This window comes from Scyliorhinus torazame, chromosome 11 (genome assembly GCF_047496885.1).
Source record: "Scyliorhinus torazame isolate Kashiwa2021f chromosome 11, sScyTor2.1, whole genome shotgun sequence".
Classification (NCBI taxonomy): Eukaryota; Metazoa; Chordata; class Chondrichthyes; order Carcharhiniformes; family Scyliorhinidae; genus Scyliorhinus; species Scyliorhinus torazame.
In genome coordinates this window covers 257,186,853-257,209,135 of record NC_092717.1, presented here as the reverse complement: position 1 = coordinate 257,209,135, position 22,283 = coordinate 257,186,853, and the positions used below count along the sequence as shown (strand labels likewise).

The following is a 22,283-nucleotide window of genomic DNA, read 5'->3' as shown; positions in this document are numbered from 1 at the left end:
TGGCATTGTTAATTAGAGATAGTATAACAGCTGCAGAAAGGCAGTTCGAGGAGTATCACCCTATTGAGGTAGTATGGGTTAAAGTCAGAAATAGGAAAGGAGCAGTCACCTTGTTAGGAGTTTTCTATAGGCCCCCCATTGGTATCAGAGATGTGGAGGAACAGATTGGGAAACAGATTTTGGAAAGGTGCAGAAGTCACAGGGTAGTAGTCATGGGTGACTTCAACTTCCCAAACATTGAGTGGAAACTCTTTAGATCAAATAGTTTGGATGGGGTGGTGTTTGTGCAGTGTGTCCAGGAAGCTTTTCTAACACAGTATGTAGATTGTCCGACCAGAGGAGGGGCAATATTGGATTTAGTACTGGGTAATGAGCCAGGGCAAGTGATAGATTTGTTAGTTGGGGAGCATTTTGGAGATAGTGATCACAATTCTGTGACTTTCACTTTAGTAATGGAGAGGGATAGGTGCGTGCAACAGGGCAAGGTTTACAATTGGGGGAAGGGTAAATACGATGTTGTCAGACAAGAATTGAAGTGCATAAGTTGGGAACATAGGCTGGCAGGGAAGGACACAAGCGAAATGTGGAACTTGTTCAAGGAACAGGTGCTACGTGTCCTTGATATGTATGTCCCTGTCAGGCAGGGAAGAGATGGTCGAGTGAGGGAACCATGGTTGACAAGAGAGGTTGAGTGTCTTGTTAAGAGGAAAAAGGTGACTTATGTAAGGCTGAGGAAACAAGGTTCAGACAGGGCATTGGAGGGATACAAGATAGCCAGGAGGGAACTGAAGAAAGGGATTAGGAGAGCTAAGAGAGGGCATGAACAATCTTTGGCAGGTAGGATCAAGGAAAACCCCAAGGCCTTTTACACATATGTGAGAAATATGAGAATGACTAGAGCGAGGGTAGGTCCGATCAAGGACAGTAGCGGGAGATTGTGTATTGAGTCTGAAGAGATAGGAGAGGTCTTGAACGAGTACTTTTCTTCTGTATTTACAAATGAGAGGGGCGATATTGTTGGAGAGGACAGTGTGAAACAGATTGGTAAGCTCGAGGAAATACTTGTTAGGAAGGAAGATGTGTTGGGCATTTTGAAAAACTTGAGGATAGACAATTCCCCCGGGCCTGACGGGATATATCCAAGGATTCTATGGGAAGCAAGAGATGAAATTGCAGAGCCGTTGGTAATGATCTTTTCGTCCTCACTGTCAACAGGGGTGGTACCAGGGGATTGGAGAGTGGCGAATGTCGTGCCCCTGATCAAAAAAGGGAAGAGGGATAACCCTGGGAATTACCGGCCAGTTAGTCTTACTTCGGTGGTAGGCAAAGTAATGGAAAGGGTACTGAAGGATAGGATTTCTGAGCATCTGGAAAGACACTGCTTGATTAGGGATAGTCAACACGGATTTGTGAGGGGTAGGTCTTGCCTTACAAATCTTATTGAATTCTTTGAGGAGGTGACCAAGCATGTGGATGAAGGTAAAGCAGTGGATGTAGTGTACATGGATTTTAGTAAGGCATTTGATAAGGTTCCCCATGGTAGGGCTTATGCAGAAAGTAAGGAGGCATGGGATAGTGGGAAATTTGGCCAGTTGGATAACAAACTGGCTAACCGATAGAAGTCAGAGAGTGGTGGTGGATGGCAAATATTCAGCCTGGATCCCAGTTACCAGTGGCGTACCGCAGGGATCAGTTCTGGGTCCTCTGCTGTTTGTGATTTTCATTAATGACTTGGATGAGGGAGTTGAAGGGTGGGTCAGTAAATTTGCAGACGATACGAAGATTGGTGGAGTTGTGGACAGTAAGGAGGACTGTTGTCGGCTGCAAAGAGACAGATAGATAGGATGCAGAGCTGGGCTGAGAAGTGGCAGATAGAGTTTAACCCTGAAAAGTGTGAGGTTGTCCATTTTGGAAGGACAAATATGAATGCGGAATACAGGGTTAACGGTAGAGTTCTTGGCAGTGGAGGAGCCAGAGAGATCTTGGGGTCTATGTTCACACATCTTTGAAAGTTGCCACTCAAGTGGATAGAGCTGTGAAGAAGGCCTATGGTGTGCTCGCGTTCATTAACAGAGGGATTGAATTTAAGAGCCGTGAGGTGATGATGCAGCTGTACAAAACTTTGGTAAGGCCACATTTGGAGTACTGTGTACAGTTCTGGTCGCCTCATTTTAGGAAGGATGTGGAAGCTTTCGAAAAGCTGCAAAGGAGATTTACCAGGATGTTGCCTGGAATGGAGAGTAGGTCTTATGAGGAAAGGTTGAGGGTGCTAGGCCTTTTCTCATTAGAACGGAGAAGGATGAGGGGCAACTTGATAGAGGTTTATAAGATGATCAGGGGAATAGATAGAGTAGACAGTCAGAGACTTTTTCCCCGGGTGGAACAAACCATGACAAGGGGACATAAATTTAAGGTGAAAGGTGGAGGATATAAGAGGGATATCAGAGGTAGGTTCTTTACCCAGAGAGTAGTGGGGGCATGGAATGCACTGCCTCTGGAAGTAGTTGAGTCGGAAACATTAGGGACCTTCAAGCAGCTATTGGATAGGTACATGGATTACGGTAGAATGATATAGTGTAGATTGTTTTGTTCTTAAGGGCAGCATGGTAGCATTGTGGATAGCACAATTGCTTCACAGCTCCAGGGTCCCAGGTTCGATTCCGGCTTGGGTCACTGTCTGTGCGGAGTCTGCACGTTCTCCCCGTGTCTGCGTGGGTTGCCTCCGGGTGCTCCGGTTTCCTCCCACAGTCCAAAGATGTCAGGTTAGGTGGATTGGCCATGATAAATTGCCCTTAGTGTCCAAAATTGCCCTTGGTGTTGGGTGGAGGTGTTGACCTTGGGTAGGTTGCTCTTTCCAAGATCCGGTGCAGACTCAAAGGGCCGAATGGCCTCCTTCTGCACTGTAAATTCAATGATAATCTATGAATAATCTAGGACAAAGGTTCGGCACAACATCGTGGGCCGAAGGGCCTGTTCTGTGCTGTATTTTCTATGTTCTATGTTCTATGAAAGTCCATACATCGACTGGTGTTTCGAAGTAAAAAATCTCGTTCCTCATATATGACCCACAGACGGGCTGGGAACTACATCCCGAACTTCACCCCCTTCTTAAAGAGGGTCGTTTTTGCCCGATTAAACCCAGCTCGCCTCTTAGCCAAATCCACGCCCAGGTCTTGATAAATGCGCAGCTCACAATTCTCCCACTTGCTGCTCCGTTCTTTCTTGGCCCACCGCAGAACGCATTCCTTGTCCAGGAATCGGTGAAAGCGTACCACCATGGCCCTCGGTGGCTCGTTCGCTCGTGGCTTCTTCGTGAGGGCTGTGTGCGCTCTGTCCACTTCCAGGGGCCGAGGGAATGCCCTAGCCCCCATCACCTTCTCCAGCATGTCCGTCACATAGGCCCTCGCATCCGATCCCTCACTGCCTTCAGGGAGGCCGACAATTCTGAGATTCTGCCTCCTGGACCTCCAGGTCCTCCAGCATTCTTTTCTGGCGGTCGTTCATCATCCCCACCTTGGTCTCCAGCACGGTTATGTGCTCCTCGTGCTCGGACATCTTTTTCTCCACCTCCTGGATCGCCCGTCCATGGGTCTCCTGATTCTGTACCACCTGATCAATCGAAGCCTTGATCGGGTCCAGCGTGTCCTTCTTCAGCTCGGCGAAGCAATCTTCAAAAAACGTCACCAGCTGCTCCGTTGACCACTGTGCCGTCTCCCACGGTCCTGCTTCTCCGCCATGCTGTCCCGCGTTGCCAGCTCTGCTCGCGTCTCCCTTATAGGACTGTGTCTTCTCACACGGCCACTTCTGGTCCAATTGTCCATACACCGGAGGGGGATTTCTTCTCACTGTCTCACTCTTCACCGATTTATCCAATAAAATCCGGGAAAAAACAGGAGAAAAAGGTCCAAAAGTCCGTCACAGGCGAGAGCGACCAACTGTGCGACCTACTCCTCCATGGCCGCCAGCGGAAGTCTTCTTCATCCAAATCATTAATCGATAATGTGAATAGTTGGGGTCCCAGCACAGGGCCGTGCGGTACCCCCACTAGTCACTGCCTGTCTGCTAACCAGCTGTCTATCCATCTCCAGACACTACCCACAATCCCATGCACTCTAACTTTACACATTAATCTGCTCTGTGAGATCTTGTCGAAAGCCTTCTGAAAGTCTAAATAAACCACATCCACCGGTTCTCCCTGGTCAACTCAACTAGTTACATCTTCAAAGAATTCCAGTAGATTTGTCAAGCATGATTTCCCTTTTGTAAATCCATGCTGACTGTCTGATTACACCCCTGCTTTCCAAATGCTGTGCTGTGAAATCCTTGATAATGGATTCCAGCAACTTCCCCACTGCCGACGTTAGGCTCACTGGTCTACAGTTCCCTGTTTTCTCTCTACCTCCCTTTCTGAATCGTGGGTTACATTCGCTAACCTCTCAATCTGTAGGAACCATTCCAGAGTCCAAAGAATTTTGGAAAATGACCACCAATGGATCTACTATTTCCAGGGCCACTTCCTGAAGTACTCTGGGATGGAGATTATCCGGCCCTGGAGATTTATCCACCTTCAATCCCAATAATATCGCTCTTGGGGCTAAAGGAATCAAGGGATATGGGGGGAAGCGGGATCAGGATATTGAACTTGATGATCAGCCATGATCATAATGAATGGGGGAGAAGGCTCGAGGGGCTGAATGGCCTCCTCCGGCTTCTATTTCCTGTGTCCTTTGTGCCTGTTTCCCGAAGGAGCTGATTGAGGAATGTCACCGTTTGTCTCTGATTCTTTGCAGTGTGTGTCGCAGAGGCCACTGGCTCTGTTCTCACAATGAATGTGCGGCTGAATGTACATTGATCGGAAACACTCACTACATCACGTTTGATCGCAAACGCTACTCCTTCCATGGCAGCTGTGAATACATATTAGTGGAGGTAAGAGAATTATCCTCGGAATTAACAGTATGAGAGGAAGGGTTATGTCAACTGGATTGTGCAATCACAAGTGAGAGTCAATACACCAAGAGTCTGTGTGCCTGTGTCTCTGTGTGCCTGTGTCTCTGTGTGCCTGTGTCTCTGTGTGCCTGTGTCTCTGTGTGCCTGTGTCTCTGTGTCCCTGTGTCTGTGTCCCTGTGTCTGTGTCCCTGTGTCTCGGTGTCCCTGTTTCTCTGTGTCTCTGTGTCCCTGTGTCTCTGTGTGCCTGTGTCCCTGTGTGCCTGTGTCTCTGTGTCTCTGTGTGCCTGTGTCTCTGTGTCTCTGTGTCCCTGTGTCTGTGTCCCTGTGCGCCTGTGTCCCTGTGCGCCTGTGTCCCTGTGCGCCTGTGTCCCTGTGCCCCTGTGTCCCTGTGCCCCTGTGTCCCTGTGCCCCTGTGTCCCTGTGCCCCTGTGTCCCTGTGCGCCTGTGTCCCTGTGCGCCTGTGTCACTGTGCGCCTGTGTCCCTGTGTCCTTTTGCCCCTGTTCTTCTGTGCGCCTGTGTCCCTGTGCGCCTGTGTCCCTGTGCACAGGTGTCCCTGTGCGCCTGGGCGCCTTTGGCCCTGTGTCCCTGTGCGCCTGTGTCCCTGTGCGCCTGGGCGCATTTGTCCCTGTGCCCCTGTGTCCCTGTGCGCCTGTGTCCTTGTGCCCCTGTGAGCCTGTGTCCCTGTGCACTGGTGTCCCTGTGCGCCTGGGCGCCTTTGGCCCTGTGTCCCTGTGCACTGGTGTCCCTGTGTCCCTGTGCGCCTGTGTCCCTGTGCGCCTGTGTCACTGTGCGCCAGTGTCCATGTATCACTGTGCGCCTGTGTCCCTGTGCGCCTGTGTCCTTGTGCGCCTGTGTCCCTGTGCGCCTGTGTCCCTGTGCGCTTGTGTCCCTGTGCGCCTGTGTCCCTGTGCGCCTGTGTCCCTGTGCCCCTGTGTCCCTGTGCGCCTGTGTCCCTGTGCGCCTGTGTCCCTGTGCGCCTGTGTCCCTGTGCGCCTGTGTCCCTGTGCGCCTGTGTCCCTGTGCGCCTGTGTCCCTGGGCGCCGGTGTCCCTGGGCGCCAGTGTCCCTGTGCGCCTGTGCCCCTGTGCCCCTGTGTCCCTGTGCGCCTGTGTCCCTGTGCGCCTGTGTCCCTGTGCACCTGTGACCCTGTGCGCCTGTGTCCTTGTGCCCCTTTCGTCTGTGCGCCTGTGTCGCTGTGCACCTGTGTCCCTGTGCGCCTGTGTCCTTGTGCGCCTGTGTCCTTGTGCCCCTTTCTTCTGTGCACCTGTGTCCCTGTGCGCCTGTGTCCCTGTGCGCCTGTGTCCCCGTGCTCCTGTGTCCCCGTGCTCCTGTGTCCCCGTGCGCCTGTGTCCCCGTGCGCCTTTGTCCCCGTGCGCCTGTGTCCCCGTGCGCCTGTGTCCCCGTGCGCCTGTGTCCCCGTGCGCCTGTGTCCCCGTGCGCCTGTGTCCCCGTGCGCCTGTGTCCCCGTGCGCCTGTGCCCCCGTGCGCCTGTGCCCCCGTGCGCCTGTGTCCCCGTGTCCTTGTGCCCCTGTTCTTCTGTGCACCTGTGTGCCTGTGCGCTTATGTCCTTGTGCGCCTGTGTCCCTGTGCGCCTGTGTCCCTGTGCGCCTGTGTCCTTGTGCCCCTTTTGTCTGTGCGCCTGTGTCCCTGTCCGCCTGTGTCCCTGTGCGCCTGTGACCCTGTGCGCCTGTGTCCTTGTGCCCCTTTCTTCTGTGCGCCTGTGTCCCTGTGCGCCTGTGTCCCTGTGCGCCTGTGTCCCTGTGCGCCTGTGTCCCTGTGCGCCTGTGTCCCTGTTTGCACTGAGTGCTGAATTTGGTGCTTTTTGAGTGCGATAGTGAGAGTTTGGTGACCGAGGGAGTATAAGGCTTCATTTTTATCTAAAGTTTAGTCTTTCTTTTATTTAGTCAATTAACTTAAAAGTTGCTGTTTGGTTTAGAAGAAGGTGAGTTTTCAATCAGCTTTAAACAGGCTTCTACTTGTAGGCACTTGCAGCTGGAGCTTGTTAATTAGTTAATTGGATTAGGCCAGTTTTCAGAGGCTAGATTCACAGTATAAAAGTGATCCCCTACAGTGCAGACTTTGTTTGCACTGAGTGCTGAATTTGGTGCTTTTTGAGTGCGATAGTGAGAGTTTGGTGACTGAGGGAGTGCTGAATTTGGTGCTTTTTGAGTGCGATAGTGAGAGTTTGGTGACCGAGGGAGTTAGGTGAGGAGGGAGTAAGGTGCTCCTTTCATTTTGTTTCCGACATTTCCGCAAAGAGTGCGAAGAGAGCCAGGAGTTTACAGAAAGTGTAGCTGACTGGGAGCAGAGTCGGAGGGCGGAGATCTAGTTAGTCCACAGGGCAGCTATATTCTGTCAGGTAAGAGGGGATGGAGGCTAGGCCAGTTACATGCTCCTCCTGTAGGATGTGGGTGGTGAGGGATACCACCGGTGTCCCCACTGACTATACCTGCGGGAAGTGCACCCAACTTCAGCTCCTCAAAGACCGTGTTAGGGAACTGGAGCTGAAGCTGGATGAACTTCGGATCATCCGGGAGGCAGAGGGGGTGATTGAGAAGAGTTACAAGGAGGTAACCACACCCAAGGTACAGGACAAGAATAGCTGGGTTACAGTCAGGGGGAAAAAAACAAACAGGCAGACAGTGCAGGGATCCCTCGTGGCCGTTCCCCTTCAAAACAAGTATACCGTTTTGGATGCTGTTGGGGGGGATGACCTACCGGGGGAAGGCCCTAGCGGACAGGTCTCTGGCACTGAGTCTGGCTCTGGGGCTCAGAAGGGAAGGGGGGGAGAATAGAAAAGCAATAGTTGTAGGAGATTCAATGGTTAGGGGAATAGATAGGAGATTCTGTGGTCGCGAGCGAGACTCCCGGAAGGTATGTTGCCTCCCGGGTGCCAGGGCCAGGGATGTCTCGGATCGTGTCTTCAGGATCCTTAAGGGGGAGGGTGAGCAGCCAGAAGTCGTGGTGCACATTGGTACCAACGACATAGGTAGGAAAAGTGGTGTGGAGGTAATAAACAAGTTTAGGGAGTTAGGCTGGAAGTTAAAAGCCAGGACAGACAGAGTTGTCATCTCTGGTTTGTTGCCGGTGCCACGTGATAGCGAGGCAAGGAATAGGGAGAGAGTGCAGTTGAACACGTGGCTGCAGGAATGGTGTAGGAGGGAGGGCTTCAGGTATTTGGATAATTGGAGCGCATTCTGGGGAAGGTGGGACCTGTACAAGCAGGACGGGTTGCATCTGAACCAGAGGGGCACCAATATCCTGGGAGGGAGGTTTTCTAGTACTCTTCGGGAGGGTTTAAACTAATTTGGCAGGGGAATGGGAACCGGATTTGTAGTCCAGCAACTAAGGTAGCCGATATTCAGGACGCCAAAGCGTGTAATGAGGCAGTGGGGAAGGGAACACTGACAAAGGAGAGTACTTGCAGGCACGGAGATGGGTTGAAGTGTGTATACTTCAACGCAAGAAGCATCAGGAATAAGGTGGGTGAACTTAAGGCATGGATCGGTACTTGGGACTACGATGTGGTGGCCATCACGGAAACTTGGATAGAAGAGGGGCAGAAATGGTTGTTGGAAGTCCCTGGTTACAGATGTTTCAATAAGATTAGGGAGGGTGGTAAAAGAGGTGGGGGGGTGGCATTATTAATTAGAGATAGTATAACAGCTGCAGAAAGGCAGTTCGAGGAGTATCAGCCTATTGAGGTAGTATGGGTTGAAGTCAGAATAGGAAAGGAGCAGTCACCTTGTTAGGAGTTTTCTTTAGGCCCCCCCAATAGTAGCAGAGATGTGGAGGAACAGATTGGGAAACAGATTTTGGAAAGGTGCAGAAGTCACAGGGTAGTAGTCATGGGTGACTTTAACTTCCCAAATATTGAGTGGAAACTCTTTAGATCAAATAGTTTGGATGGGGTGGTGTTTGTGCAGTGTGTCCAGGAAGCTTTTCTAACACAGTATGTAGATTGTCTGACCAGAGGAGGGGCAATATTGGATTTAGTACTTGGTAATGAGCCAGGGCAAGTGATAGATTTGTTAGTGGGGGAGCATTTTGGAGATAGTGACCACAATTCTGTGACTTTCACTTTAGTAATGGAGAGGGATAGGTGCGTGCAACAGGGCAAGGTTTACAATTGGGGGAAGGGTAAATACGATGTTGTCAGACAAGAATTGAAGTGCATAAGTTGGGAACATAGGCTGGCAGGGAAGGACACAAGCAAAATGTGGAACTTGTTCAAGGAACAGGTGCTACGTGTCCTTGATATGTATGTCCCTGTCAGGCAGGGAAGAGATGGTTGAGTGAGGGAACCATGGTTGACAAGAGAGGTTGAATGTCTTGTTAAGAGGAAAAAGGAGACTTATGTAAGGCTGAGGAAACAAGGTTCAGACAGGGCATTGGAGGGATACAAGATAGCCAGGAGGGAACTGAAGAAAGGGATTAGGAGAGCTAAGAGAGGGCATGAACAATCTTTGGCGGGTAGGATCAAGGAAAACCCCAAGGCCTTTTACACATATGTGAGAAATATGACAATGACTAGAGCGAGGGTAGGTCCGATCAAGGACAGTAGCGGGAGATTGTGTATTGAGTCTGAAGAGATAGGAGAGGTCTTGAATGAGTACTTTTCTTCTGTATTTACAAATGAGAGGGGCGAGATTGTTGGAGAGGACAGTGTGAAACAGATTGGTAAGCTCGAGGAAATACTTGTTAGGAAGGAAGATGTGTTGGGCATTTTGAAAAACTTGAGGATAGACAAGTCCCCCGGGCCTGACGGGATATATCCAAGGATTCTATGGGAAGCAAGAGATGAAATTGCAGAGCCGTTGGCAATTATCTTTTCATCCTCACTGTCAACAGGGGTGGTACCAGGGGATTGGAGAGTGGCGAATGTCGTGCCCCTGTTCAAAAAAGGAACTAGGGATAACCCTGGGAATTACAGGCCAGTTAATCTTACTTCGGTGGTAGGCAAAGTAATGGAAAGGGTACTGAAGGATAGGATTTCTGAGCATCTGGAAAGACACTGCTTGATTAGGGATAGTCAGCACGGATTTGTGAGGGGTAGGTCTTGCCTCACAAATCTTATTGAATTCTTTGAGGTGGTGACCAAGCATGTGGATGAAGGTAAAGCAGTGGATGTAGTGTACATGGATTTTAGTACGGCATTTGATAAAGTTCCCCATGGTAGGCTTATGCAGAAAGTAAGGAGGCATGGGATAGTGGGAAATTTGGCCAGTTGGATAACGAACTGGCTAACCGATAGAAGTCAGAGAGTGGTGGTGGATGGCAAATATTCAGCCTGGATCCCAGTTACCAGTGGCGTACCGCAGGGATCAGTTCTGGGTCCTCTGCTGTTTGTGATTTTCATTAATGACTTGGATGAGGGAGTTGAAGGGTGGGTCAGTAAATTTGCAGACGATACAAAGATTGGTGGAGTTGTGGATAGTAAGGAGGGCTGTTGTCGGCTGCAAAGAGACATAGATAGGATGCAGAGCTGGGCTGAGAAGTGGCAGATGGAGTTTAACCCTGAAAAGTGTGAGGTTGTCCATTTTGGAAGGACAAATATGAATGCGGAATACAGGGTTAACGGTAGAGTTCTTGGCAATGTGGAGGAGCAGAGAGATCTTGGGGTCTATGTTCATACATCTTTGAAAGTTGCCACTCAAGTGGATAGAGCTGTGAAGAAGGCCTATGGTGTGCTCGCGTTCATTAACAGAGGGATTGAATTTAAGAGCCGTGAGGTGATGATGCAGCTGTACAAAACTTTGGTAAGGCCACATTTGGAGTACTGTGTACAGTTCTGGTCGCCTCATTTTAGGAAGGATGTGGAAGCTTTCGAAAAGGTGCAAAGGAGATTTACCAGGATGTTGCTTGGAATGGAGAGTAGGTCTTACGAGGAAAGGTTGAGGGTGCTAGGCCTTTTCTCATTAGAGCGGAGAAGGATGAGGGGCGACTTGATAGAGGTTTATAAGATGATCAGGGGAATAGATAGAGTAGACAGTCAGAGACTTTTTCCCCGGGTGGAACACACCATTACAAGGGGACATAAATTTAAGGTGAAAGGTGGAAGATATAGGAGGGATATCAGAGGTAGGTTCTTTACCCAGAGAGTAGTGGGGGCATGGAATGCACTGCCTGTGGAAGTAGTTGAGTCGGAAAAATTAGGGACCTTCAAGCAGCTATTAGATAGGTACATGGATTACGGGAAAATGATATAGTGTAGATTTATTTGTTCTTAAGGGCAGCACGGTAGCATTGTGGATAGCACAATTGCTTCACAGCTCCATGGTCCCAGGTTCGATTCCGGCTTGGGTCATTGTCTGTGCGGAGTCTGCACGTCCTCCCCGTGTCTGCGTGGGTTTCCTCCGGGTGCTCCGGTTTCCTCCCACAGTCCAAAGATGTGCGGGTTAGGTGAATTGGCCAATGATAAATTGCCCTTAATGTCCAAATTGCCCTTGGTGTTGGGTGGAGGTGTTGTGTTTGGGTAGGGTGCTCTTTCCAAGAGCCGGTGCAGACTCAAAGGGCCGAATGGCCTCCTTCTGCACTGTAAATTCAATGATAATCTATGATTAATCTAGGACAAAGGTTCGGCACAACATCGTGGGCCGAAGGGCCTGTTCTGTGCTGTATTTTCTATGTTCTATGTTCTGTGTCCCTGTGCGCCTGTGTCCCTGTGCGCCTGTGTCCCTGTGCGCCTGTGTCCCTGTGCGCCTGTGTCCCTGTGCGCCTGTGTCCCTGTGCGCCTGTGTCCCTGTGCGCCTGTGTCCCTGTGCGCCTGTGTCCCTGTGCGCCTGTGTCCCTGTGCGCCTGTGTCCCTGTGCGCCTGTGTCCCTGTGCGCCTGTGTCCCTGTGCGCCTGTGTCCCTGTGCCCCTGTGTCCCTGTGCCCCTGTGCGCCTGTGTCTTTGTGCGTCTATGTCCTTGTGCACCTGTGTCACTGTGCACCTGTGTCACTGTGCACCTGTGTCCTTGTGCGCCTGTGTCCCTGTGTGCCTGTGTCCTTGTGCCCCTATTCTTCTGTGCACCTGTGCGCTTATGTCCTTGTGCGCTTGTGTCCTTGTGCGCTTGTGTCCTTGTGCGCCTGTGTCCTTGTGCGCCTGTGTCCTTGTGTGCCTGTGTCCTTGTGTGCCTGTGTCCTTGTGCGCCTGTGTCACTGTGCGCCTGTGTCACTGTGCGCCTGTGTCAATGTGCGCCTGTGTCCTTGTGCGCCTGTGTCCTTGTGTCCTTGTGTCCCTGTGTGCCTGTGTCCCTGTATGCCTGTGTCCTTGTGCGCCTGTGTCCTTGTGCGCCTGTGTCCTTGTGCGCCTGTGTCCTTGTGTGCCTGTGTCCTTGTGTCCTTGTGCGCCTGTGTCCCCGTGTGCCTGTGTCCCTGCACGCCTGTGTCCTTGTGCCCCTGTTCTTCTTTGCGCCTGTGTCCCTGTGCGCCTGTGTCCCTGTGCACCTGTGTCTCTGTATCCCTGTGCGCCTGTGTCCCTGTGCGCCTGTGTCCCTGTGCCCCTGTGTCTCTGTGACCGACACATAGAACATTACAGCGCAGTACAGGCCCTTCGGCCCTCGATGTTGCGCCGACCTGTGAAACCAATCTAAAGCCCATCTACACTATTCCCTTATCGTCCATATGTCTATCCAATGACCATTTGAATGCCCTTAGTGTTGGCGAGTCCACTACTGTTACAGGCAGGGCATTCCACACCCTTACTACTCTCTGAGTAAAGAACCTACCTCTGACACCTCACCTTAAACCTATGCCCCCTAGTAATTGACCCCTCTACCCTGGGGAAAAGCCTCTGACTATCCACTCTGTCTATGCCCCTCATAATTATGTATACCTCTATCAGGTCGCCCCTCAACCTCCTTCGTTCCAGTGAGAACAAACCGAGTTTATTCAACCGCACAGGGACACAGGCGCACAGTGACACAGGCGCACAAGGATGTGGAGGCTTTAGAGAGGGTGCAGAAGAGATTTACCAGAATGTTGCCTGGTATGGAGGGCATTAGCTATGAGGAGCGGTTGAATAAACTCGGTTTGTTCTCACTGGAACGAAGGAGGTTGAGGGGAGACCTGATAGAGGTATACAAAATTATGAGGGGCATAGACAGAGTGGATAGTCAGAGGCTTTTCCCCGGAGTAGAGGGTTCAATTACTAGGGGGCATAGGTTTAAGGTGAGAGGGGCAAGGTTTAGAGTAGATGTACGAGGCAAGTTTTTTACGCAGAGGGTAGCGGGTGCCTGGAACTCGCTACCGGAGGAGGTAGTGGAAGCAGGGACGATAGGGACATTTAAGGGGCATCTTGACAAATACATGAATAGGATGGGAATAGAGGGATACGGACCCAGGAAGTGTAGAAGATTGTAGTTTAGTCGGGCAGCATGGTCGGCACGGGCTTGGAGGGCCGAAGGGCCTGTTCCTGTGCTGTACGTTTCTTTGTTCTTTGTTGTATCTATCTCCCCTCAATTTAAAGCTATGTCCCCTCGTGCGAGACATCACCATCCGAGGAAAAAGGCTCTCACTTTCCACCCTATCACATCCTCTGATCATCTTGTATGCCTCAATTAAGTCACCTCTTAACCTTCTTCTCTCTGACGAAAACAGCCTCAAGTCCCTCAGTCTTTCCTCATAAGATCTTCCCTCCATACCAGGCAACATTCTGGTAAATCTCCTCTGCACCCTTTCCAATGCGTCCACATCCTTCCTATAATGCGGCGACCAGAATTGCACGCAGTACTCCAAATGCGGCCGCACCAGAGTTTTGTACAGCTGCAACATGACCTCATGGCTCCGAAACTCAATCCCTCTACCAATAAAAGCTAACACACTGTACGCCTTCTTCACAACCCTATCAACCTGGGTGGCAACTTTCAGGGATCTATGTACATGGACACCGAGATCTCTCTGCTCATCCACACTGCCAAGAATCTTACCATTAGCCCAGTACTCTGTCTCCCTGTTATTCCTTCCAAAATGAATCACCTCACACTTTTCTGCATTAAACTCCATTTGCCACCTCTCAGCCCAGCGCTGCAGCTTATCTATGTCAATAGTGACGTTTAAGGAGCATCTTGACAAATACATGAATAGGATGGGCCCCCTGGTTCTGGACACCCCCACCATCGAGAACATCCTTCCAGCTTCTACTCTGTCCAGCCTTGTGAGAACCCCTCTCATTCTTCTGAACTCCAGCGAGAACAATACTAACCGACTCAAGAGATAATGCTGGAAAATCTCAGCAGGTCTGGCAGCATCTGCAGGGAGAGAATAGAGCTCTGAGCTTTGACAAAGGGTCATCTGGACTCGGAAGAACAAGAACAACAAAGAACAAAGAAAATTACAGCACAGGAACAGGCCCTTCGGCCCTCCCAGCCTGCGCCGATCCCGATCCTTTATCTAAACCTGTCTTCTATTTTCCAAGGATGTACTTCCCTCTGTTCCCCACCCGTTCATATATCTGTCTAGATGCATCTTGAATGATGCTATCGTGCCCGCCTCTACCACCTCCGCTGGCAAAGCGTTCCAGGCACCCACCACCCTCTGCGTAAAAAACTTTCCACGCACATCTCCCTTAAACTTTCCCCCTCTCACCTTGAAATCGTGACCCCTTGTAATTGACACCCCCACTCTTGGAAAAAGCTTGTTGCTATCCACCCTGTCCATACCTCTCATAATTTTGTAGACCTCAATCAGGTCCCCCCTCAACCTCCGTCTTTCCAACGAAAACAATCCTAATCTACTCAACCTTTCTTCATAGCTAGCACCCTCCATACCAGGCAACATCCTGGTGAACCTCCTCTGCACCCTCTCTAAAGCATCCACATCCTTCTGGTAATGTGGCGACCAGAACTGCACGCAGTATTCCAAATGTGGCCTAACCAAAGTCCTATACAACTGTAACATGACCTGCCGACTCTTGTACTCAATACCCCGTCCGATGAAGGCAAGCATGCTGTATGCCTTCTTGACCACTCTATCGACCGGCGTTGCCACCTTCAGGGTACAATGGACCTGAACTCCCAGATCTCTCTGTACATCAATTTTCCCCAGGACTCTTCCATTGACCGTATAGTCCGCTCTTGAAGTAGATCTTCCAAAATGCATCACCTCGCATTTGCCTGGATTGAAGCTGCAGAGCTGGGCTGAGAGGTGGCAAATGGAGTTTGCGGATGGATATGGCTGGCACGAGGGGACATAGCTTTAAACTGAGGGGTAATAGATATAGGACAGAGGTCAGAGGTAGGTTCTTTACGCAAAGAGTAGTGAGGCCGTGGAATGCCCTACCTGCTACAGCAGTGAACTCGCCAACATTGAGGGCATTTAAAAGTTTATTGGATAAACATATGGATGATAATGGCATAGTGTAGGTTAGATGGCTTTTGTTTCGGTGCAACATCGTGGGCCGAAGGGCCTGTACTGCGCTGTATTGTTCTATGTTCTATGAACTCCATCTGCCATTTCTCTGCCCAACTCTCCAATCTATTTATATTTTGCTGTATTCTCTGACAGTCCTCCTCGCTATCTGCAACTCCACCAATCTTAGTATCATCTGCAAACTTGCTAATCAGACCACCTATACCTTCGTCCAGATCATTTCTGTATATCACAAACAACAGTGGTCCGAGCACGGATCCCTGTGGAACACCACTAGTCACCTTTCTCCATTTTTAGACACGCCCTTCCACCACTACTCTCTGTCTCCTGTTGCCCAGCCAGTTCTTTATCCATCTAGCTAGTACACCCTGAACCCCATACGACTTCACTTTTTCCATCAACCTGCCATGGGAAACTTTATCAAACGCCTTACTGAAGTCCATGTATCTGACATCTACAGCCCTTCCCTCATCAATTAACGTTGTCTCTTCCTCAAAGAATTCTATTAGGTTTGTAAGACATGACCTTCCTGCACAAAACCATGCTGCCTATCACTGATAAGCCTATTTTCTTCCAAATGTGAATAGATCCTATCCCTCAGTATTTTCTCCAACAGTTTGCCTTCCACTGCTCACAGGTCAAGCTCACAGGTCTATAATTCCCTGGATTATCCCTGCTACCCTTCTTAAACAAAGGGACAACATTAGCAATTCTCCAGTCCTCCAGGACCTCACCCGTGCTCAAGGATGCTGCAAAGATATCTATTAAGGCCCCAGCTATTTCGTCCCTCGCTTCCCTCATTAACCTGGGATAGATCCCATCCGGACCGGGGGACTTGTCCACTTTAATGCCTTTTAGAATACCCAAAACTTCCCCTTCCTTATGCCGTCTTGACCTAGAGTATTTAAACATCCATCCTTAGCCTCAACATCCGTCATGTCCCTCTCCTTGGTGAATACCGATGCAAAGTACTCATTAAGAATCTCACCCATTTCCTCTGACTCCACGCATAAATTCCCTCTTTTGTCTTTGAGTGGGCCAATCCTTTCTCTAGTTACCCACTTGCTCCTTGTATACGAATAAAAGACTTTGGGATTTTCCTTAACCCTGTTAGCCAAAGATATTTCATGACAATGGGCGAGGTACTAAATGAATACTAATGGGCGAGGTACTAAATGAATACTAATGGGCGAGGTACTAAATGAATACTTTGCATCAGTATTCACCAAAGAGAAGGAATTGGTAGATGTTGAGTCTGGAGAAGGGGGTGTAGATAGCCTGGGTCACATTGTGATCCAAAAAGACGAGGTGTTGGGTGTCTTAAAAAATATTAAGGTAGATAAGTCCCCAGGGCCGGATGGGATCTACCCCAGAATACTGAAGGAGGCTGGAGAGGAAATTGCTGAGGCCTTGACAGAAATCTTTGGATCCTCGCTGTCTTCAGGGGATGTCCCGGAGGACTGGAGAATAGCCAATGTTGTTCCTCTGTTTAAGAAGGGTGGCAGGGATAATCCCGGGAACTACAGGCCGGTGAGCCTTACTTCAGTGGTAGGGAAATTACTGGAGAGAATTCTTCGAGACAGGATCTACTCCCATTTGGAAGCAAATGGACGTATTAGTGAGAGGCAGCACGGTTTTGTGAAGGGGAGGTCGTGTCTCACTAACTTGATAGAGTTTTTCGAGGAGGTCACTAAGATGATTGATGCAGGTAGGGCAGTAGATGTTGTCTATATGGACTTCAGTAAGGCCTTTGACAAGGTCCCTCATGGTAGACTAGTACAAAAGGTGAAGTCACACGGGATCAGGGGTGAACTGGCAAGGTGGATACAGAACTGGCTAGGCCATAGAAGGCAGAGGGTAGCAATGGAGGGATGCTTTTCTAATTGGAGGGCTGTGACCAGTGGTGTTCCACAGGGATCAGTGCTGGGACCTTTGCTCTTTGTAGTATATATAAATGATTTGGAGGAAAATGTAACTGGTCTGATTAGTAAGTTTGCAGACGACACAAAGGTTGGTGGAATTGCGGATAGCGATGAGGACTGTCTGAGGATACAGCAGGATTTAGATTGTCTGGAGACTTGGGCGGAGAGATGGCAGATGGAGTTTAACCTGGACAAATGTGAGGTAATGCATTTTGGAAGGGCTAATGCAGGTAGGGAATATACAGTGAATGGTAGAACCCTCAAGAGTATTGAAAGTCAAAGAGATCTAGGAGTACAGGTCCACAGATCACTGAAAGGGGCTACACAGGTGGAGAAGGTAGTCAAGAAGGCATACGGCATGCTTGCCTTCATTGGCCGGGGCATTGAGTATAAGAATTGGCAAGTCATGTTGCAGCTGTATAGAACCTTAGTTAGGCCACACTTGGAGTATAGTGTTCAATTCTGGTCGCCACACTACCAGAAGGATGTGGAGGCTTTAGAGAGGGTGCAGAAGAGATTTACCAGAATGTTGCCTGGTATGGAGGGCATAAGCTATGAGGAGCGATTGAATAAACTCGGTTTGTTCTCACTGGAACGAAGGAGGTTGAGGGGCGACCTGATAGAGGTATACAAAATTATGAGGGGCATAGACAGAGTGGATAGTCAGAGGCTTTTCCCCAGGGTAGAGGGGTCAATTACTAGGGGGCATAGGTTTAAGGTGAGAGGGGCAAAGTTTAGAGTAGATGTACGAGGCAAGTTTTTTACGCAGAGGGTAGTGGGTGCCTGGAACTCACTACCGGAGGAGGTAGTGGAGGCAGGGACGATAGGGACATTTAAGGGGCATCTTGACAAATATATGAATAGGATGGGAATAGAAGGATACGGACCCAGGAAGTGTAGAAGATTGTAGTTTAGACGGGCAGTATGGTCGGCACGGGCTTGGAGGGCCGAAGGGCCTGTTCCTGTGCTGTACATTTCTTTGTTCTTTGTTCTTTGACCCCTTTCAGCCTTCTTTATTGCGCGTTTGAGATTTGTCCTACTTTCCTGATATTCCTCTAAAGCTTCATCAGATTTAAGTCGCCTAGATCTTATGAATGCTTCCTTTTTCATCTTAGCTAGTCTCACAATTCCACCCGTCATCCATGGTTCACTAATCTTGCCATTTCTATCCCTCATTTTCACAGGGATGTGTCTGTCCTGCACTCTAATCAACCTTTCCTTAAAAGACTCCTACATTTCAAATGTGGATTTGCCCTTAAACAGCTGCTCCCAATCCACATTCCCTAGCTCCTGCCGAATTTTGTTATACTTGGCCTTTCCCCAATTTAACACTCTTCCTTTAGGACCACTCTCGTCCTTGTCCATGAGTATTCTAAAACTTACGGAATTGTGATCGCTATTCCCAAAGTAATCACCGACTGAAACTTCAACCACCTGGCCAGGATCATTCACCAATACCAGGTCCAGTATGGCCCCTTCCCGAGTTGGACTATTTACATACTGCTCTAAAAAACTCTCCTGGATGCTCCTTACAAATTCTGCTCCATCTAAGCCTCCAACACTACATGAGTCCCATTCAATGTTGGGGAAGTTAAAATCCCCCATCACGACCACCCTATTGCTCCTACATTTTCTATAATCTGTCTACATATTTGTACCTCTACTTCACGCTCGCTTTTGGGTGGCCTGTAGTAAAGTCCCAACAATGTTACTGCACCCTTCCTATTTCTTAGCTCTACCCATATTGCCTCAGTGCTCGAATCCTCCATCGTGCCCTCCTTAATCACAGCTGTGATATCATCTCTGACCAGTAATGCAACTCCTCCACCCCTTTTACCTCCCTCTCTATCTCTCCTGAAGCATCTATACCCTGGGATATTTAGTTGTCAATCTTGCCCTTCCCTCAACCAAGTCTCAGTAATACCAATAACATCATATTCCCAGGTACTAATCCAAGCCCTAAATTGATCTGCCTTACCTGCTACACTTCTCGCATTGAAACAAATGCACCTCCGACCACCTGTCCCTTTGCGTTCATCATCTCTTCCCTGTCTACTCTTCCCCCGAGTCACATTGAGTTTATTATCCAGTACCTTACTGGCTTTAGCCTCTTTACTGACCTCTGACTTGCTAATCTGGGGCGAAATTCTCAGGAAACGATGCGATGTCCGCCGACTGGCGCCCAAAACGGCGCAAATCAGTCGGGCATCGCGCCGCCCCAAAGGTGCGGAATGCTCTGCATCTTTGGGGGCCGAGCCCCAACATTGAGGGGCTAGGCCCGCGCCGGATGAATTTCCGCCCCGCCAGCTGGCGGAAACGGCGTTTGTTGCCCCGCCAGCTGGCGCAGAAATGACATCTCCGGGCGGCGGATGCGCGGGAGCGTCAGCGGCCGCTGTCAGTTTCCCACGCATGCGCAGTGGAGAGAGTCCATGGTGGAGACCGTGGCGAAGGCGGAAGGGAAAGAGTGCCCCCACGGCACAGGCCCGCCCGCGGATCGGTGGGCCCCGATCGCGGGCCAGGCCACAGTGGGGGCACCCCCCGGGGCCAGATCGCCCCGCGTCCCCCCCAGGACCCCGCCCGCGTCGCCTTGCCCCGCCGGTAAGGTAGGTGGTTTAATCTACGCCGACGGGACAGGCATTTTAGCGGCGGGACTTCGGCCCATGCGGGCCGGAGAATCGGGGGGTGGGGGGGGTCCCGCCAACCGGCGCGGCGCGATTCCCGCCCCAGCCGAATCTCCGGTGGTGGAGAATTCGGCAACCGGCGGGGGCGGGATTCACGCCAGCCCCCGGCGATTCTCCGACCCGGCGGGGGGTCGGAGAATCTCGCCTCTGGTTCCCATCCCCCTGCCACATTAGTTTAAAATCTCCCCAACAGTGTGAGCAAACGTTCGCTCTTTTCTCTCCCCACAGACGCTGCCGGACCTGCTGAGATTTTCCAGCATTTTCTCTTTGGTTTCAGATTCCAGCATCCGCAATAATTTGCTTTTACCCGAACCAACTCAATCTCTCCTCGTTCGTCAGTCCCGCCATCCCTGGAATCAGTCAGGTAAACCTTCGCTGCTCTCCCTCGAGAGCAAGAACATCCTTCCTCAGAGAAGGAGACCAAAACTGCCCACAATACCCCAGGTGTGGCCTCACCAAGACCCTGTACAATTGCAGCAACACATCCCTGCTTCCACACTCGAATCCTCGCGCTAGAAGTTGCTTTCTGTGTCTGTCTTTTTGTCCCTCTCCAGGACTATGTGGATGGAAAGTTGTTGATTATCGCTGAACATGTTGAGTGTGAAGATGGAGTGACTCGGAGCTGCCTGAGGTCTATCACTGTCATTGTTTACAAAACCATCGTCAAACTGCGGCGAACAGGTACCCCCGGGGTACTCATTGCCGAGATCTGGTGGAGGGGGAGGGCAGATTGGGGAGGGGAAGGAGGGGCTGGGGAAGGGGAGGTGGTGGTGGGATTGGGATGTTGCAGGGAGCTGGGGTTGATGGGGACAAGGGGAGCTGGATTCCGGGTGAGGAGGGTTTGGGGCAGGGGGTCAGCGGAGAGAGAGATTGTGGGAGGGGGGGGTTGGGGAGGGTATAATTTGGGGACTGCATGAGTTGGGACTGGCGGTGGGGAATGGGCTACTTGCCGTGTGTGAACCGGTTTGCTCGGTAGGTGATAATTCTGAAACGAGCAGAGATTCGAGATGTTATCCAGGGCCTTTGCCATTCTGTTACGGTGACTAAAACCCTCGGAATGTTCCAGAAATGCATGGATGTCACAAGGTAGAATAGACTTGACATAAGGAAGGTTCTCTTGGCTGCCACGGGGTTGGTGAGACTGTCTGTGGGGAGAGAATGGTTCGACTGGACCTGCATTCATTCGAGTTCAGTAGGATGATTGGCGATCTGATTGAAACGTATAAAATTCTGACAGGGCCAGTCAGACTGGATTCAGGGAGAATGTTTCATGTGGCTGGGGGAACAAGGGGTCAGTCTCCGGATCATAGAATCCGACCGGAAGGAGGCCATTCGGCCCATCGAGTCTGCACCGGCCCTTGGAAAAAGCACCCTACCCAAGCCCACACCTCCACCCCATCCCCATAACCCAACCCAAACCTTTTTGGACATTAAGGGCAATTTAGCGCGGCCAATCCACCTAACCTGGACTGTGGGAGGAAACCGGAGCACCCGGAGGAAACCCACGCGGACACGGGGAGAACGTGCAGACTCCGCACAGACAGTGACCCAACGGGGAATCGAACCTGGGACCCTGGAGCTGTTAAGCAGCAGTGCTAACCACTGTGTTACCGTGCTGCCCAATGTGGGGTTGATGATTTAGGACTGAGCTGAGGGGAAACCTCTTCACTTAGACACTGGTAGACGGGTGGCATCCCCGACACAGCCTGTGGAGGACACGTCACTGAGTCTGCTGAAGAAAGAGATCAATTTTTTTAGATTTTAATGACATCAAAGGGTTTGGGGAGAAAGTGGGAATGTGGCCCTGAGATTCAGCATGATCATATTGAATGGGATAGCAGGCTCGTAGGGCAGAATGGCCTCCTGCTGCTTCTTGTTTGTGCCTCTCTGTCTGACCTGAGTGTGTGATATTTGTTTTTTTGCCTGTCCCCAGGAGATGTGAGTGTGAATGGCCAGGACATCAGGTTGCCATTCACAAACACCGACCTGTCTGTACATCGAACCTCCTCAACCTTCATCTCCATTCTCTCCTTTGGAGCGGAACTACACTGGGGCCTGGAATTCACCACAGCGACTATCATTCTGCAGCCCGTCTACGCCCACAGAGTGAGTTCACAGAGAGACCGAGCAACCCACACTGCCCACAGGGTCACTCCCAGGCCACACTGACCACAGGGTCACTCCCAGGCCACACTGCCCACAGGGTCACTCCCAGGCCACACTGACCACAGGGTCACTCCCAGGCCACACTGACCACAGGGTCACTCCCAGGCCACACTGACCACAGGGTCACTCCCAGGCTGCACTGACCACAGGGTCACTCCCAGGCCACACTGACCACAGGGTCACTCCCAGGCCACACTGACCACAGGGTCACT

The 22,283-nt window shown here is 50.6% G+C and overlaps 1 protein-coding gene across 1 annotated transcript in view; it reads left to right on the top strand.

Moving 5' to 3' along the window:
• sspo (SCO-spondin) overlaps positions 1–22,283 on the top strand; it is a 1,206,999-nt gene that overhangs the window by 99,066 nt on the left and 1,085,650 nt on the right. The window contains 3 exon segments of the mRNA XM_072468611.1: positions 4,791–4,929; positions 20,460–20,586; positions 21,839–22,011. Of these exon segments, the coding sequence (XP_072324712.1) occupies positions 4,791–4,929; positions 20,460–20,586; positions 21,839–22,011 (439 nt within the window).